At 38.7% G+C, this 19,459-nt stretch overlaps 2 protein-coding genes across 4 annotated transcripts; both read right to left on the bottom strand.

Moving 5' to 3' along the window:
- Positions 1-8,729: 8,729 nt before the first annotated feature.
- On the bottom strand, positions 8,730-14,125 carry LOC121743923. Of its 3 annotated transcripts, none has more exons than XM_042137325.1 (3): positions 13,938-14,125; positions 9,423-13,602; positions 8,730-9,102 (listed from the first exon to the last, which is right to left on the bottom strand). In XM_042137325.1, exon 2 carries the CDS (start codon positions 13,533-13,535, stop codon positions 9,462-9,464), a length of 4,074 nt encoding a protein of 1,357 aa, XP_041993259.1. In that variant the 5' UTR covers positions 13,536-13,602; positions 13,938-14,125; the 3' UTR covers positions 8,730-9,102; positions 9,423-9,461. The 3 variants fall into 3 exon arrangements, with proteins under 3 accessions (XP_041993259.1, XP_041993258.1, XP_041993257.1); XM_042137324.1 differs by having other exon boundaries at positions 8,730-9,056; XM_042137323.1 differs by having other exon boundaries at positions 9,091-13,602.
- A 4,466-nt stretch (positions 14,126-18,591) lies between these two features.
- On the bottom strand, positions 18,592-19,086 carry LOC121745696 (agamous-like MADS-box protein AGL61). The gene has a single exon (XM_042139669.1). The coding sequence runs from the start codon at positions 19,084-19,086 to the stop codon at positions 18,592-18,594; it is 495 nt and encodes a 164-aa protein (XP_041995603.1).
- Between the last annotated feature and the right edge of the window lie 373 nt (positions 19,087-19,459).

Raw genomic sequence — 19,459 nt, 5'->3', positions numbered from 1 at the left:
GATCTTTAATACAAGAATAAATACTTTTCCGAAACCAAATTTACACACTCACTCAATCACGTTTATTATATATAGGAGCTACTATTCACGGTGCAGTTTGATGAGGCTTGCCACTACAATCAAATCAATTTATTTAGTAGTATTTACATTTATGAAAAACATTCGTAACTGAATCTTAATTACTACAGTATATTAAATGGTAGTAGTATCTTTTAACAATAAATTAGATCAAATCATGCAAATATGATTGGTCCAATTAATTTTTTGTTTACATCGCAGTTTAGTTATATACTCCAAGGTTATGTTAGGTAGATTTTTTAGCTTAATTGAAAATTGAGATGCATTTTCAGCCACTCATCCACAAAATTTTTGAAATGTCAACTGAAAGTAGATTATGTCAACTAGGGGGTATTATCGTCATTTCATTTATGAAATGACAGAAAAATAAAAGTTGAAATGTCAACAACTTGTATTGAAATGTCAACAACGCAAAAACAATTCACAGCTTGTCAATAGCCTGCACATCAAATGTTAACAACTTATAGCAAAATGTCAACAGTGTTAGGAGTAAAGGCTGATGAACAAGAATATAATATAGAATCTGGAATCAGAAATGCTCGGCTTTATTGAAAGAAACTGAATAGCAAAACAAGAAAGGGAAATCCTCCGCAGAGGCCTAATCCTCACGAAGGAGGCCTACGAGAAAAACTCGTCCAATAATGATCTCTCCAAGATGATCTCTCTATTAGGAGACTCTCTCTATATATAGGCAATTCTAGTGCTAAAATAAAGGAAACCGAATAACAAATATTTGAAAAGCATAAAAATAGGAATCAGCTCTCTCCCTTAATCTTCTCCACATGCTTCCTCCTTTCTCTCTGCCGGCCCAGCCATCTTTCTCTCTCCCCTCCTCCAATCCGTATCAACTGCCTCACCCTCAAAACAACCTTGCCCTCAAGGCTGAGCTCAAAACTGAAACCGATTACATTGTTCGGCGGAGGCTCCCATTCATGCTTCTGGACAGGAGGTGAAAAGCTGAACCAAGGAATGTGCCCATGAACAAGAAGAAGTAGATACATGATTGTGGCCAGCTCAGCAGCAGCGGCATGAACTGTACGTAGTAGCAAAGGGAAGAAGGGCTGAAACAGTGAAATATCAGCACTCGAGAACCACAACGGTGTTGTCACCACTGTTGGTGTAGGCAGATTGGTAGGAGATGGCATAGGCACTAAAACAGAAATATGAATAGGCTGTTGTACTACCAAGGGTAGGGGTGTTCTATTGTCCGCTTTGGTATCGATATCAGGGTGGATTGTTGACGTGGTAATAGGCGGTATCTCCGGCAGGGCTGTTGTAGACAGGCTAGAGGACAGCAATGGTGCTGTCACGATGGGTAGGATAGCTGCAGAATTATTGCTGGTTCTGGGTGGAATTTTTGGCTGGTTTTTGGCAACAGAGACAGTAGAAAAAGGATCCTTACTACTGTACTTGGATGAATTGCCAGCGACGCAGCTTCCTGATGTGATGGTATCACCAAAACGTTGCAAGAGCTCTTGAACAAACTTGTCCCACGATAAGGAGGGGCAGCGACGAACGAGCAATTGCTTCCAAGGCTTGGCAGGTCCGTCTATGGCGAGCATGGCAACATCGACACGTCTATCCGATGATGTTTTGTTGATGAGGAAATATTGGTTTGCCCGCTCGAGCCACGCGAGAGGCTCAGATCCACCAAAAGTTGGCATTGGCGACGTTGATTTGTTTCCGGCTGACACCGAATTAGATTCCCGATTTTCAGAGGACGCACCGTCCTCCGGCGTTGCTCTGAACTTGTGGTTGAGGGCCGCGAAACCCGCACGCATTTCCTCTATCATGGAGTCGAGTTTTGACCCCAATGCTGAGACACGTTCGTTCGTCTGCTGGAGCTGGGCGTTGAGTTTTGCAGTAGCCTTCTCCAAACCGTCTAGGCGTGAATCGCCCCTAGAGTTGACCATCGTTCACCGCATCAATTGTTAGGAGTAAAGGCTGATGAACAAGAATATAATATAGAATCTGGAATCAGAAATGCTCGGCTTTATTGAAAGAAACTGAATAGCAAAACAAGAAAGGGAAATCCTCCGCAGAGGCCTAATCCTCACGAAGGAGGCCTACGAGAAAAACTCGTCCAATAATGATCTCTCCAAGATGATCTCTCTATTAGGAGACTCTCTCTATATATAGGCAATTCTAGTGCTAAAATAAAGGAAACCGAATAACAAATATTTGAAAAGCATAAAAATAGGAATCAGCTCTCTCCCTTAATCTTCTCCACATGCTTCCTCCTTTCTCTCTGCCGGCCCAACCATCTTTCTCTCTCCCCCTCCTCCAATCCGTATCAAACAGCATGTCAATAGCCTGTATATAAAATGTCAACAACTTGTCAACGACTTGTATAAAGTGTCAACAACTCAAAAACAATTCTTGTAATTAAAAAATAACAACTATTTTATCATAATTTTTTTAATTGACACAAGTTCTGGCATCATGATCATACAACCCATGTCAATAGCCTGCATATCAAATGTCAACAACTTATAGCAAAATGTCAACAGCTTGTCAACAACTTCTGATATTGATTTTCGCGGATGAGGATGAAGCAGATCACGACGCCAACGACGAATTCCACGTCGGATTGACCAGATCTGAGAAAGTTAGAGAGTAAATCCTCCGATTCAAGCGTTGATCGCCACCGCAGCTCCGATTCCTTCTCTCTCATGACTGTATGATTTGTACAGTATTACCTTCGTTGCTCGCTTTCAAATTTATCCGGTGACTAAACCTCGCAGAAGCCGACGGCTTCACAAAATTCGCTCCATCACTAATCTCAGCAGCACTCAACATCAATTTCGCCACCGCAACACACTCGTTCTCCTTATTACACATCGAATCGTCGGCGCCGCTGAAAATCTCCGGCGCCGAATATTCACTCACGCTTCCGATTTCGCCTGAATCGAGCTTATCAGACTCCGATCCTCTCTCCACGCCTTCGAATTTGTACTCCGCCGCCAGACTCGTCGGAAATTCGGTTTCACCGATCTCGATAGGCAGTTGCTGCACAGTTTGTAAGGCGTTCAGATTCTACCTAGGGTTTCAATTTTCATCTTCTTCTAGATTTTTCTGTATTTTATGATCTCCAATTCTCTCGCTGATGGAGGAATACAATTATGAGATGAGCGGGAGCTCGAATTCGAGGTGCAATTTTGTGTACGGAGATTCCTCAGTGTGTGGAAGGAACGCCTCAGAGATGGGGAGAGAGATCGAGAAGCAGAGAGCAAGAGATGGGAGTTGCTCTTCGAATTTTAATTACCATAAAATTACCTTTCTTCCCTTTCATAATTAATTAATCTAAAAATATTTCCATGTGGCAAATTCTGGACTACTCATTTAATAAAAAATGAGTGGTTGATAGTGCATCTCAATTCTCAATTAGGCTAAAAAATTTCATTTCATCACAACCCCTCCATAAAATATGTATTAGTATATCTTTAATTTTCTAATTTGTGTGTGCAATCAACAATTAACGAAGAAGCACTTTTAATTTTAATTGTGGTCCTATGATCTCAGTTACTAGTCACAATCTACCATGTGAGACGATTTGACTATACCTATCTCCAACTCGCAAACAATATTATAGAATGTCCCCACCACTTAATTATGTTTAAAATACATAAGTAAAAAAATTAGATGAAAACGGTTTTTTAATGAAGACCCATGTGCGAGGCATATACATAATTCAATCATTTGTTGTAGGTTTAGGGTAGATTAAGGTCTGTTTAATCATTATTAGACTCCAATTTTCTCTCATGTTAATACTACTAGTATTATTTAATTAAATGATGTGATTTGTGAAATTCTTTTGATTGACAACTAGTAAAACCGTTTCTCCGTGTAATTGAAGAGGTGTTAAAACAGTCTACTAATAGACAGGTTACTAATTTGAATTTTTATATTTTACTATATGAATATGGTGTAGCATGATGAATATTTAGAAAGAGGTCTATAGTCAACAAGAATGCTCTCTCTCCATACCCTATATTATGTCTGAATTCCAATTCCAAGAGTGATGCATTGCGCCCCACTGTGAATGTCTTCTCATTTCAACAATTTATAAGATGCTCGAATTATTGCACTTGGTGACTTATTTTTCTCGCTGACAACGGGATATGGTTTCCCTCTTTTATTTTTTCACTCGACGTTTCGTTCTATGGTTGGCTAAAACTTAATTTCCCCCACTTTTAATAAAATATTTATTTCTCATCCCATATATAAATTCCAATCTTATAGGCAGTATAATTTTTTAATATACTAAAATGGGCGGTAGAGTCAACACGCGTGCCGCCGCCCGCCTCGCCATATCAAGGCGAGGCGAATTTGGATCTTGACAATTGTTCTTTGGGCCTGACCGGCTTTTTCCGAGTCAAGTCTAATCCTTTTAGATTACCTCACCAGTCCAAGTCAGCGAGCCACACCGTCAACTTGGCATGGCAAAGCAAACGTGGCAGACATTGGATGTTCATATCCGTGAATAAATCTAGACGTGTAGCATGTCCAGATACGTTCATCCAGGTTCAACCTCTAGCTCAAACTCTGGCATCCGTAATGGCTTGTAACCCTCAGCGGTTATAGTCTAGTCATCCATGCATTATTACACACAACACTAACCAAACATTTCGGCATAAGCTCTCTCCTCCCAACTTTGTCTTTCTGTCAAAGCTCCGTTCCTCGCCATCATCCAGTTCGCTAGAGCTCTGTTGCTAGCGGTGCTGATACTTTAGAGACGAAGTCGTTTTAGTTGTAGCGACGACACGCCAATCTAAGAGATCTACCGAGGTCCGGGGCGTAACCGTCTTGTGGAAAGATGATTCATCGACTCAGCTTGGAATTATATCTGCATTTTGTTGTTCGGATTTGTAATTTTAGTTTCAGTTTATTTCCGTGTAATTTCTCTATCCTTTATTGGGTTGTGTTACGTATCACTAGTATTTATATCCCCGATACAGTTTTCCCAACAGATGATAATAAATGGACAACTAATTATATACTTATAATTTGTGATATACTTGTTTAGTATATTAACAGTAGTTTTATAATGTAATATGAGTGAGATAAAATTAGTGAAATGCATGATTATTATCAAAAATAGTAAAAGGACATATGAAATGTTTATTAATAGATGAACTGAAAATGATAAAATAAAATTAAAGTTTATTAGTGGACAGTACAGCTGATGTTTTAATAGGATGATCACTGATGATACTCTAAACCCCTCTCAAAGCATCTTAGTAATGGATCTTTGTGCGTCAGTGCCAATTCCTACATGCTTAACAATAGCAGTGATGACACCTCAAATTTTATTAGAACATCTCTCGAGGTAGAGGTCTAGGCAGATGATAGACCAATGGCCTGACCATTTCCACAGGAGAAACAACTCGGCGTTTGTCACCCACCAATTTTCTACTAATTTTTTTATTCACTTTTATCATATTTTCTTTAAATTCACGTCAAGTCACTTATTTATGAATGAATAAATATTTGTTTTATAAGAAGAAAAACAAGTACTAAAATAAGTGGCTCATAAGGCCATCCACAGCGCTGTTCCTATACCGTTCCTTAAACCACTATTTGAAGGCCCCACTGTACTTTTTTACTTCATTCCTTAACTAGGGAATGGAACCTGCAACCCTCCGTTCCTTAACCGTTCCTTAAATTATTATTCATTCAATTTCATTTTTTTATTTCCAACTAAATTCAATTAAAAAAACACACTTTATTAAAAAACAAACACACTTTATTAAAAAACAAACACACTTTATTAAAAAACAAACACACTTTATTAAAAAAACAAACACACTTTATTAAAAAACACACAACATTAAATAAAGGTTTCCCTATGCGGAAACGGCGACGGAAGTACGTATCTCCCCAAACCGGGTTATTGCAGAAGTAGTCGCGTACTAACCTTGCAGCGGCTTCCTCCCGGTTACGATGGATGTACGTACGGGAGAGTCGTTGGGGCGGCGCGGCTTCTTCGGCCTCCCGTCGTCGATCTTCTTCAAGTGATTGTTGCAATATTTGACGCATTTGTTCAAAAGGATCCATTAGTTTGATTAAATTTGGGAGAAGGAAAGCAGAGTTGATTTGAGATGAAAATTGGGGTGGAAATAGAGAGGAATAGATGTGTGTTTGTGATTGAAATGAGTATGAAATAGGAGTATTTATAGAGTAAATAAATAAATAAAAAATAAAAAAAATACAAAACGGATATAAAAAAGCGGTCACATTACCGTTGCAAAAAAAAATTTTTTTTTATTAAATTCGATTTTTTTTTAAAAAAATTGAATTATTGCGTCACCGGGACGAAGCTCACTCGCGGGGTAGCGAGTGGGCTTCACGCGTCGAATGGGAGGCCGCCACGTCGCCTCGGCGCGTGGCGGAACGTTACGTTCCGCGTTCCTCCGGAACGGAACGCGACACGGCATAGGAACGGCATGGGCACGGAATGGCGACGGAACGGAGCCTGCAACGCGTGCCGCCGCGGAACTGTTCCGCCGGAACGGCATAGGAACCGCAACGGCACAGCGTTGCGGGTGCCCTAACAATTCTGTAATATACTACTACCTCCGTCCCCCAAATATTGTCTCACTTTGACCCGGTACGGGTTTTAAAAATGTAATGGAAAGTGAGTTGAAAAAGTTAGTGGATTGTTGGCCCTACTTTTATATATTAGTTTTATAATAAAATGTGAGTAGTAATGAGTTGGTGGAATATGAGATCCACTACCAAAAATGATAAAAAGTGAAATGGGACAAACTTTGGGGGACGGACGAAAATGAAAAAATGGGACAAACTTTCAGGGAGGGACGAGGTAGTATTTGTTTTCTAACAGACGAAGAAAAATAACAATCAAATAAGTGGCCCATAATAATATGACACTCATGGGTCCAAACAAGAAATTGGTAACAGTTAATGAAATTTGCCGAAAGAGAAAGCAAGCACTATCGATTATGTCTTATCTGATCTGCCTAGCCTCTTTGACTTTGAGATACCTCTGCCTTCCTCCAAATCTCTACAAAATTAACTTCAAATAAGACATATTTATTGAAATAAAATACTATTGTTCCACTAATTTTGATAGGTATGACGTCCAAATGCACATATTCCTTACTATCTCGATAAAGGAAAAAGTGTACATGTGTTTTTCATTAGATATCATTTTCCACCTGTTGCTTGCTAGTGCCCCAATGCATTTTGGCTGTAATTTGTGAGTTAGAAGAGATACAATTTCACACACAACACCTATCAAATCTTGACTTGCCACAGTGGGATTTCAGACATCAATCAGTTTGCGGCCATGTTCTAGAATCTAAATAGAATGATGATCAAGTAGAAGAAGAAGCACCACAAAGTCATCTTCATTCTATTTTTCATTTTTCTCCAACAAAATGAAAAAAGAAGCCCATATTGTTCCTAAATAATAGGCTTTATATGTTAAAATGTCAACAACTGTCCAATCTAAGGCAAGAGGTCAACGCTCTCTTGCACTTTTTATATAATTGTGATTTTTTTGGGTGCAAAAATGATATGTTTGAACTCAAGTTGGAAGGATCCGATCTTAGGTGCTTACTATGTTGCATATCATTTTCATGATTTTACCTAAGTCAATACATCACTGTCTAATGTGTGATTTTATTCATACATCTGTACTGTCGAGACACTTTCCATATATATAGTAGCAAATTATAAGAATTATTCATGATTAATTGTAGCCTAGCCCTAGTTTATAAAAATTCAGACGAGGAACCATTATTTACAAAGTTGTCGATAGCAAGTATACCTTGATCAATCATCACAAAAATAATTAAACCGAATATTTTTTCAATAAAAAAAACAATAATTATACGCCCACCTCGTATACTAGTGTTCTATTTTTCCCTTTACTTTGAATAAATATTTTCAGAAAAACTAATTAGATTTTATTTGGAGACAACTTATGGGCCTTTATGCGAGCCTTATTTCCGCATTATTCCGTCCATGCTTCCATTATTCCGCTCCACTCAAAATGTCCACATGCTTGAGTGACACAAGGTTTTTGGAGGAATTGTTAGGTTAAATAAGTAGAGAGAAAAATGTAGTTAAATATTTTAATAAAGAGATAGAAGAGATATTTATTTTCAAATATAGAAAGTGGACATTTTGAATGGGACAAACTAAAAAGGAAAAGTAGATATCTTGAATGATACGGAGGGAGCACATTTTATTTTGGAATCCAGAAACGCAATAAGCCAATTATTGATTCAGAAATTAATATTCTCAAGTTAAACTTAGAAACCAAAAAATAATTCAAATGTGCAAAGAAATAAGAGAAAAATGAAATATTTTTTCCATGCATCTGAGTATATACTAGTACTATAATATTTTAAAAATCGGAAAAAAACTAATTAGCTTTTCAGAGGGACTGAAAACATGAGGTTCGCGTTTCTAAATTGTTTTGTTTAAAAGGAGAAAAACTCTCATATCAAGGCTCATTCCAACAATGTCAGTGAATACTGCATTCCAATTGATAAAATTGTGGTAGAAGCACAGTTGTTGATAACACGTTATCTGACCTAAATTCTTCCAAGTGTAACAACACCATTTTGCTTAATGGAATTTAATGCATATATGAAGGGAACAATGTGTTCTAACATCAAAGGTTAGGATAATAATAGATGGATAGATAGATATAATATGTATCCTGAGTGTTTGAAAGATTAGGTTGATAAAAACTAAAAAAATTAATCAATCCATCAACACAAATGATAGATTGGCTATAATCTATCTATTCAGCCTTATCATACCCCCTGTTAAAAATGGACAACTCTTGAAATAAAAAATTTTATACGGCCAAGTAGAGGGGAATGGAATTATGGATATATGTACATGGACTTGAAGAAATCAATATACCAAAATGACATTCATGAATCATGACATCCGCTAGCAGTAGCACCACCACTTTCATCGTCTCCAACAAAGAAGAAATTCTGCAAAACAGCTTAGGGGGATCGATCTCTGTAATGCAACAATTGGCTGGGAAGCCAAGCTAGAAATATCAGATATTTCAAATAGTCTTTATACTAGCATGTACAAAATACATACGCACATCTTCAAATGTCATCTTAACTGGAATAAGGCCCCAGCAGATCTTATCATTGAAGTGAAAAAACTATTCATGTTCCCTATAAAAAGATATTACTACAACATGAGAACCATTTTTAAGCCTGTCATGATCATTATTTTACACAGGATGCTGACATGCTCAAAAAGTCATTTTCTCTAAATCTGAGAGAGCAATAGTAATCAAAAGCAAACTAGACACTGCATCAGCACTGTAAGCTGCATTGTAATACCTTTTTTTTTGCTAACGATGAAGGTTTTATGTTCAACAATCATGCTGGTGGCTCCCCACCAAATGCTTCCTCATCAAATTCTTCATTAGTCGAATTCTCTTGGCAGATTAACTTAGTTTCTTCAGCAGATTTCTGACCAAGGCCATTCCACATCCCTGGTGCTGGACCAGGATCAGAACCATGGCTGATTTCAGCATTGTCCTCCACCTGATCATTACCATTTTGATATTCCAGCTCAGATCTCTTATCATCATCCAAGCATAATGTGTCCGCATTAAGATCAGATACCGAATCAAACCCTGGTTGCCCATTTCCAGGTTCAGATGGTTCAACAGCTTCTTTCTTCTGTCTTCTCCATTTCTTCGTGGATGAAGTCCCATCATCCTCAAAATCTTCTTCTTCTCTGTCTCTATGCAAGTAAACCCACAATTTTCTCTCTCCGTCAAACTGGACACAAGGATCACGCTCGTAATGCAGTCGATCCAGTGCTCCACTAACTACCTGATTGACCTGTGCATCAGACACATCGTCCACAATATATTGCGAGTCTCTAATTAATGTACATACATCTGCTCGCGTCCCAATACTTCCAGGCAATCTAGCTGCAGCATCTCTCACCAGACAAAGGATTGTGACATGTGGTGGTCTGTCACGCTTTAACATAAAATGATCCCGGGCCTTTGACGTAGGTTTGCCACCACACCTCCTCAAAGGTGCAACAATTGATTTTTTTCCATCAACAGCTGTGTACAAGAAAGCCCTGTCTGGTATTAGATACCTAAGGACTTCTTCCTTCTGGAAATAAGCTTTTACTTCTTCAGAGCTAGGACCAATGGTATTCAGACTCTTCTGAGCTCTAAGGTCCTTGAACCTTTCTTTCTCATCCAAATTCATTTGCATCAGTGTCAAAGGAGGGTCAGGAAGACTGCCAATTTGTTGCAGTGTCTCCTGACTATTTTTTAGCCAATTAGCAAATGAGTCAACTACTTTGACAAGCATTTTGTGAGGGAGGCCCCATGCATCTGGAGATGTCACCTCTTCAACTGCCTCAGAATCAGACGAGTTATGAGATACAGGGCCAGTCCATGACCAACTTTTTGTAGACTTTTGATACACAACAAGTGGTTTCCACCCTTTAGCTCCTAGAGGAGCAGTCCTGGATGAGAAAATTTTCAGGACGCCTCTAATTAAATCCTGAAGTGGCTCTTGTGTCTCAAGAATACAGGGATCGCCAGGATTTGATTTAACACGGTTGACAATTTCCTGAACAGTGAGGAAAGGAACATTTGCCAGGGATAATGGCATAGAAGAGTCAACGCCCATGCTTGGATTTGAATTAGCAATAGCATCTTCTTGCTTGCTGCTCTGCTCTTCCTTGACCCCCTGTTCAGCATCAGTCTTATCAGGGTGTTTTCCAGTTTCGGAAGAATCTTCAGGAAACAGCGTAACCATAGCCATACGAACGGCCGAAAGAAGATGAATTATAGAGAATGAGAAGCCATTGTGAACTGTAGGCGTGATCAAGGGAAATGACTTTTTGGGCCGTTTAGTTTCTGCCTCAATATCTTCTACTTCCATTTCCATACCAGGAGGCTGAGGAACTCCATTCTCTAGATTATCAGATGCCTCCTCTAATTTGTGTTTACCCCGTTTCCTTGAAGAACTGACATCATCTAACTGCGGCTCAGCATCAGCATGAAGGAAGTGATTATTTTCTTGCAGTTCCAGGTAAGTCAGGTCGTCCTTTACTTTCCGCTTTTTCGAGAGAGCATTGCAGCCTAGCAATGCTATATCTGATCTTTCAGGATGATGACTAGCAGACAAGTCAACCAAGTGGCCTTTCTTCCCCAATTTGAAAGGTAGCCCATTAGATGCTCCTGGTGGTCGAGTCCAGAATAAATCATTTTCAAACTGATGGCCTTGCATATAGTTAGATTGAAGATGGCTGAAATCATGAGGAACTTCACCTTTCCGCCTTCTACCCAGTACAAGAGAGGATTTCAATGGCGCTTGGAAATTATCACCATGGGTCCCTTCTACATGGCCATTCCTTCCCAATGGGTGGATCTGATGCTGTTCCTCAGTGCCAATCCCTCCTGGATAATAGTTTTTATCCAAACCTTTGGGCAACATATTAAAGTGGGCAACATCATGCATCTTACCCTTCTGTTCTGATCTCATCATATCTAGGGTGTGGCTATAATCCTGCATCATTCGAGAATGTGATGATCCATCACCCATTGGATAACTTTCTTTCTCATCTCTCTCCGAAAATTGGGACTTCTTTGCATCTGAGCCAAGTCTCAGCTCTGGCACACCACCGGGGTAAGCCCACTTGCTCCTCATCAACGGATTGTCATCATCCTCATCCTCATCCTCATCCTCATCCTCATCCATAGGTTCAGATGAATCTGATTCTGTGTCTTCACCTTTGGAAAACAACCCAACTCTGTTTCCAACACTGTCTCTTTTTCCATTCTGAGAACTTCCCCGGAACTTATCCTTCAAAGGCCTGGCTCTATATTCAGTGGGCAAAAATTTATCATTCGCGTTAAGATCAATGCCTTCCCTAGTCATCTTCCACTTCTTGTTTCTGGTGTTCGAATCAGTGGTGGGGAAAATCCCCTCATGTTTAAGCCACGCAGGATCATTTGCATCTAAAAGTTCCATTTGAGTTCCTTTTAAAGATGAATGCAACTTCTGACCCTTACCAAGTTTCATCTGATTTTCAGCAGTAAATAGCTGGTGATTTTCTGAGTACTTAACCTTTTTTCGACTGTCATACATGTTTCTAGCATTAGAAGGCTTTGCAGTTAAGACCTTGATATCAGACAACTTGTTGATAGCCCTATTCCTCCCAAGAGCATGTAAATTGTTCCTCCCTGACAAATGACTTTGCATAAAACTATCTTTGTCCTCTTCAACTCTTGGGTCTTCATGTTTCTTCCATTTAGAAGCTAGAGACTTATCATTCACCCCAACTCGACGTAAATTCCGATCCCTATGGACTGCCACTTCAACCATTGTGTCTTCCTCATCATCATACTCGGGAACCTGCTCATTCTTCCCAACAGCAGCAGAAGGGTCACGTCCTGAATCTATATTATAATGAGAGTCAGGAAGTCCCAAACCATAGCGTCCAAGATGAGTTGAAGAAAAAGGTTCTGCCAACTCTCTCCCTGGAGTGGTTTTAGATCCACCCAGATTCAGAGTTCCTCTAGGAAATCGTTTTTCAAACTTGGCTGATTCCATGTTGCTTTTGGTTTTCCGGGTTCGAGAAGAAATATCTGATGCTGGACCCATGCTGTGCACTGAATGGCGACCTGTCTTCTGAACAAGTTTTGAATCCTTCAGCCTTTTGTCCCACAAACCATCAGCAGACTCTTCCCTATCAGATGAATCGCTTTGAAACTCTTCCATGTTTTCATTCATCAAACTCTTCTGACTCCTCATAATGTTCAATACACGAAGCTTCTCCTCAATACTGTACCCCCTGCAATTCATCCATGCATCTCTAATCTGGCAAATATTGTTTACTAAACTGTTATGATGCATCTGCAAGGTATGATAGTGCTGTTTTCTCTGAAAAAAATTCAAACCCTTTTTGTAGAGTGCCACCCTTGGCTCACATAATCCTCCCTTCAACATCGCAAACAACTTATTAATGGGGCTCCCAAAATGCAAATTATCACCAGAAAAAAGTTCTTTGAGCGTACACATGAAGTTTTCTTGGTCCATATCAGGCAGATACTTGGAAAGACCAAATCTTTCCTCTTCGGTTAAAGTCTCATTCCAAACCTCCATGGAGAGCACATCTTTCAACCCTGGGAGATCATACAGTTCATAAGGAATGCTACATGTTTGATCGCCAACCTGGCAAAACTCCTCGCCAGATTCACCCAATTCCAACAAATCAAAGTCATCTGAACCTGCTCCGGAATCACAATCATCAAATTCATCATCATCATCAGATTCAACAGCAGGAGCACCAGGATTCCGCTGAAAATCTGCATCGTCATCGCTAGACATAGTTGTATGTGTATCCCTACTGTGAGGGGATTGAAACTCCAGGTCAAAACGTGCTACCTTAAAGCTATTCTTTTCAATCGCCATTCAACAGTAACATTACCTCGAACAAACAACCCAGATTCAAAATAAAGCTCCACTTCAATTCAAAACCCTAGATTAATAAAATAACAACCAATCAGTCCGAGAAACGAAAAACCCTCTACCAGTGACGTTGGCCGAGGGGTGGGGGTGTGGAGCAACAGCAGAAACTACAATCACACCAGCTTAAACACTTAATAGACACAATTAGACACTTAATTAGGCACAATTAGACACGACAAAGACCCTCGCTCAGCACTCCATCCTTTCCCACCCTATTAAACATCTAGAGAAACAACAATTCCCGTATTACGGAGTACGGCCAGAATTAGAAAAAAAAATCAACAGAACAAAACAAATCAGAAAGCGAACACGGCTGAAGAACGAGATTGAAAAGCAAAAACACACCTGAATCGTAGGATGAGACGGAAACGGAGACGAGAGAGGCAGAAGGGGCGATCGCGAATATCCTCAATCGCGAGGAAACCCTAGCAATAGGTATACGAGAAAAAGTAAGGCAGGCGGTTATATTGTGCGTGTGTGTGTGTGGGTGGGTGTGGGTGTGTGTGTGTGTGTGACAGAGAGATGGGGAGGGGGCGCAGTGGACAGATTTTAAAAAAAAGGGTTCAATTCGAAATTAGGGATTAAATTAGCCAACATTTCGGAATTTGACAATTCGAAATTAGGGATTAAATTAGCTAACATTTCGGAATTTGACACCGCGGCATGTGAATTTTTCGAAATAGGCGATTTTTATATTTTAATCTATTTTATTTTCTTTTTTCTTATTATTTCTCTCTTAATATTTACGATGAACCAAATTACCCCCAATATTTAATACTTATTTTGTACTCCAATTTTATTTCAATCAATTATGCAAATCATCCCTCCTCCTTCTCCGGTCTACTTTATAGCTCAAATTCCTGTTTCAATTTCGATTTAGAACCCCCCCCCCCCAAATTCGAGTTATAGGAAAAAATGTATTCAAAAGTGCTCAAGAACAAGAAGAATTCGCCACAGATTTCAATAGCATGATCACCGAAATCAGCGGTGGAGATGATGCCGCAAACCAGAGTTCACCCAAACCAGCGACGACACCTCCACCTGCTCCCAAGAAAAGGGCGGAAACATGGGGTGAAGAGGAAACCTAAGCCCTCACATCTCTCCGCGAAGAAACTAATTTCATGTTTAGCACGTCCAAGTTCTACCTGCATCTGTGGGACTACATTCACACCAAAATGAGGGAAAGGGGGTTCTATAGATCGCCGGCTATGTGTACGAGCAATTGGAGGAATCTGATGAAGTTGCTGCCAGAGCCATCCATGACTTCTCTAAGCCATTAATTGCAACAAAAGGCGATTCCGTTGCCTTGGCGGCCCCACACTCCGGCCCGACATCATATGAGGGGTTTAAATCAGGATACGCAGTAGCCCGTTAAGGGGTAGGCCTTAACCCACTGACTGCCAGAAGCTCATCTCCTAAGGCCTCACACTTGTGCCTGAGAGGAAGCAACTACACGACAGCAGTGGGATTTGAACCTAGGCTCATTGCAGCAAGATCTGCCCCTCCATTGCCAACTGCGCTACGCCCCTGCGGGCAAAAATTTGGACCATTACTCGATTTATGCATGTCATCCTCGTTCCAAATTTATCGGATGTCCCTGAAGGGACTCTCTAAGCCATTAATCAACATGATGAAAGCAGCTGGGTGGGATCTTGATGTGGCAACAAATTCCATTGAACCAAACATTGTCTATGCAAAAAGGGCTCACAAGAAATAAGCTTTTGAATCTCATATCTGCCAGAGAATGTTTGTTTCAGTGGAGGGAAAGGAGGGTGGAGACAGCAAAGAAAGGGGAGGAGGATAAGGGTTGGAGGCGGCGTTGATTTGCAGAATTGGGTTAAAATAAAATTTGAGTAATTGCGGTGAAAATAAAATAAAATAAAATTTCAGTCAAAATATGAAAATATTAAGGGTAATTTAGTCCATTAATAAATATTATGAGAGAAATAATAAGAAAAAAAAAATAGATTAAAATTTGAAAATCCCTTATTCCGAAAAATTCGCATGCCACGGTCTCAAATTTCGAAAGGTCTGCAAATTTAATCTCTAATTTGGAAATGCCTGCGAATTGAGACTCTTTTTTCGAAATCTCTCGGCGCAGTGTGTGTAGTGTGTGAGAGAGGGTACGCGTACGATTACACTTGGACTTGGGTGAAAGAAGAAGGAAGAAGAAGACGTCGAGTGTGAGCCGTTGGATGTCTAATGTCACGTGACTATACACGATGGTCCGACTCGATTCATTACTGATTTAATATAAATATTTTACTACGGTACAAAATAATTACTACTCCCGTTGTGCTCCTATATTTCATTTTCCAATCCTTTTGCCAACTACAGCAAGGAGAGGATAAGGGATCTCTAATTAAGATTTTAAATACAGGCAAGTAATTGTTAATAATAATACAAACAAAAATTAATCACGATTATAACAACAGTAAAAATATTCCCTTCATCCACAATATAGATTTTTTTGGACTATCTACAAAAAGTTAGTCTAATTTAATTTTAATAAATTTAATTTTCTAACAATATTACTACATAGTACATATCATAACATATCATATTTTCCAATAATTATAGAGTAAAGGCCAAACGTAGTCCTAAACCTATGACGTTTTTATGATTTTGGTCTTCAACATTACGTTTTGAATTATTACGTCCTACACATTTAAACTCGGGTCGGAATCAATCCAAAATGGACGGAACCGTTAAAAGCAGACGGTCAACGTCTTTTAAACCAGTTTTGACCCAATTAAATTATTAAGTGCAATTATTAGCACCCTAATTACCTCATGAATTTTTATTAGCAAAATAGTGAAATTAAAATACATAAAAATAAATTAAAACGTAAAATGCAAAAAAAAAAAACCTTCATCATCATCTTCTGAACCTCTTCTCCAGAGAAATAGAAAACTTCACAAAATAGGAATGCAATATTTACAAACACAAATTATTATTATTATTATTATTATTATTATTATTATTATTATTATTATTATTATTATTATTATTATTATTATTATTATTATTATTATTATTATTATTATTATTATTATTATTATTATTATTATTATTATTATTATTATTATTATTATTCGATGGTCCAAAAAAATCTTGTTGAAGATCATCTGATTGAATATCACTGGGAACTCGGAACAACGTCGTACGTCACAGACTCCACCTCTAACTCTAACCGCTTCGCGAATCTCCCCTTGATTCTCGGCCTCGTCTCCGCGTACGCCTTCCGCTATCGTGACGGATCGTCTTCTCGAACCTCTTGTTCTTCCTCTTCTCATGTACCTTATCACCCTCGCTTCTCTGTCCGTTCCACTGCTGTTGCCACCGCCGCGCTCTCGTTCCCATCCGCCCCTGGCACCACCCCTACCTCCATCGACGACGCGACACTTGTCGATTACAGTTCCAATACACATTAATTAATTTCCAGCATTTCAACTGAATTTGGGTTTAAATTAGGGTTTGTGCTAAATCCCCAATTACTCCACTGAATTAGGATTTGAAAGCAGTATACACTTAAATAGTACTGGAATGAAGGGGAGCAAAAAGGAAATGAAAAAACAATTTGAAAAAGCTTACTTATCTTTTTTTTGCATTCATATTCTTTATTCTGAGCTTGGGACTTAGATCTGTGGTGAATTGATCCGTGTAGTGGTTGTAGGTGAGAGAGATGAATGGAGATTATATTTCTGTTCCGTAAGGATAAGCGGTGCCGGCCGGCGGTGGACCGACGGCGGTTGAGTAGCCATTGGGTTATGAATTTGGGGCGGGGTGGCCTGCAGGGGAGAAATGTTTTGAATTTTTACTTTTAAATTTTTAGAATAATAATTTTTATTTTCTGAAATTATTAAAAAATCAATAAAAATGCTTAATCTGGTCAAAATTTGGCTAAATAGCTGTTGACCGTTACTTCTGACGGAGCCGTCCAAAATAGACTGATTCTAGCCCGAGTTCAAAATGTATGAGATGCAATAATTCAAAACATAATGTCTATGAACAAAATCATAAAAACGCCATATATTCAACTATTTATACTTGATATAATTCAGTTTTGAAAAATTGAATAAAAATTTAAAACCTCTTCTATATCCTGTAAAAAAAAGATCCATTTCCACGATTGGTAATGGATGTCAAATAGTGGGGAATTTGAGAAATGCAGTATACATCCCTTGGGCCTTTTCAAGTCCATTTCATTAATTTGTTTAAATCCACCATATTATACAATATACATCCCTTGGGCCTTTTTTCATATTAGAGCCATATCTCAAACTTATAGTACTAAGACTAATACTCTCTTCATCCCAAGTTAATGGAATTATATTTCTTTTTAGAGTGTCCTAAGATGGTGGAGTCATAGTTGAGTCATTTTCATTTTTGACAAAAAAATTATTTTTTTTCTTCTTTTACTCTCTTCTTATATCTTACTACTTTACTCTTTTCTCTTTAACTTTTAACACGTCAATTTCTTAAATCTCGTGCCTAAAATAAATGTCTCAATTACCTTGGGACGGAGGGAGTATGTTTCTATATACAAGAATTTAATATCTTTAATACGTGTCTATACACATATAAAAGACGTGTCGTGGAGAAATTAATAGAATTGCAATTAGAACCGTTACATTTTAATTTTTAATGCATATCCATAGTATTATTTAAGTATATGACACCTAATTTCAAAGCTTTCTTTTTGGAAAAATTAACATAATTGCCTTAGAAATGTTAATTTAATTTCTAATGCATATGTATTATATAATTAAGCATATGACATTTAGATTCCAAAAGTTTCTACGTTTAATATTGTGGAATATGATTTTGTTTTTTTAAATAGATGGGGGACTGAAAAGATTTTGAAAGGGGATTATCTGAACTATAAATATATGATACTCCTTAATTAGTAACTAAGACACCTGTGCCAATAGAAACCGAAAATAATCATAACATAAATCAACATTAACAAATAATTAAAGAATACTATTAATTGTGATCAGTGCATTTTGTGCAACTCCGACTGCAGATTCCTCATGAAAGCGATCAACTGCTCCACCTGTTCCTTGTCAAGATCCTCAACAGGCATCTCCCACCATCTCTCTCTCGTCGCCGCCGCTTGATCCAACTCCTTCTCTCTCGCCTCCTCGTCGTCCAGCTTCGCACCAATCTTGTCAATCATTTGGTTGAGATGGCGAACCCTAGTTCTCGTGAAGGCCTCAGCCAGCCGAGACGCGTCGTCGCCCCTGCCCCCGCCTACCGACAGAAACCTAGACACAACAGGCTCCAGAGAAGGATGGAAGAAGGAGAAGGGCTTTCCTGTCGGAGAAAAGACGAAGAGGCCGACGTCGGCCTCACACAAGGTGGAGAGCTCGCTCGCTTTCTTGAACAACCCTTGCCGCCTCTTTGAGAACGTCGCGTAGCAATCGTTTTCTTTCTCTATTTTTTCTATCGCTATTTTTTGACGACCCTTTGCTGTTTTCTTCTGATCCATCGCCAAGACAAGAGAAAATATTAAGGTTTCTTTTGTGATGTTTGTTTGATTTTAGTTTGTACTTATAGTGAAACTCTGATGCATTGTTCAATGCAGATTTTTATGTTTTAGTCTAGATTAACTGTCTGAGGAAGAATTGGTAGCTAATTAACTACAGAAGATCTGTGATTAATTTTCATACATATACGCACTTTCGCAATTATTTTCTATTATTAGCACAATTTATTGTGACTGAATTACCGTTGAATAAATGAGTGGTAGTATATTTTATTTTTAGAAGTAATTTGATGACGAGAATTGGTCGAAGGGAACTTCATTTGTTAGACTGAGCACGAACAATAACATGATCAAAATTAAATTTTATCTACGTCAA

This window comes from Salvia splendens, chromosome 8, assembly GCF_004379255.2.
Source record: "Salvia splendens isolate huo1 chromosome 8, SspV2, whole genome shotgun sequence".
In the NCBI taxonomy this organism is placed as follows: Eukaryota; Viridiplantae; Streptophyta; class Magnoliopsida; order Lamiales; family Lamiaceae; genus Salvia; species Salvia splendens.
Note: the sequence above shows the minus strand (reverse complement) of the source record. Positions and strands in the feature narration are given on the sequence as shown.

Coding starts and splice junctions, on each gene's coding strand:
- LOC121745696 (XM_042139669.1), bottom strand. CDS start 19,086: ATGGATCAGAAGAAAACAGCAAAGGGTCGTCAAAAAATAGCGATAGAA.
- LOC121743923 (XM_042137325.1), bottom strand. CDS start 13,535: ATGGCGATTGAAAAGAATAGCTTTAAGGTAGCACGTTTTGACCTGGAG.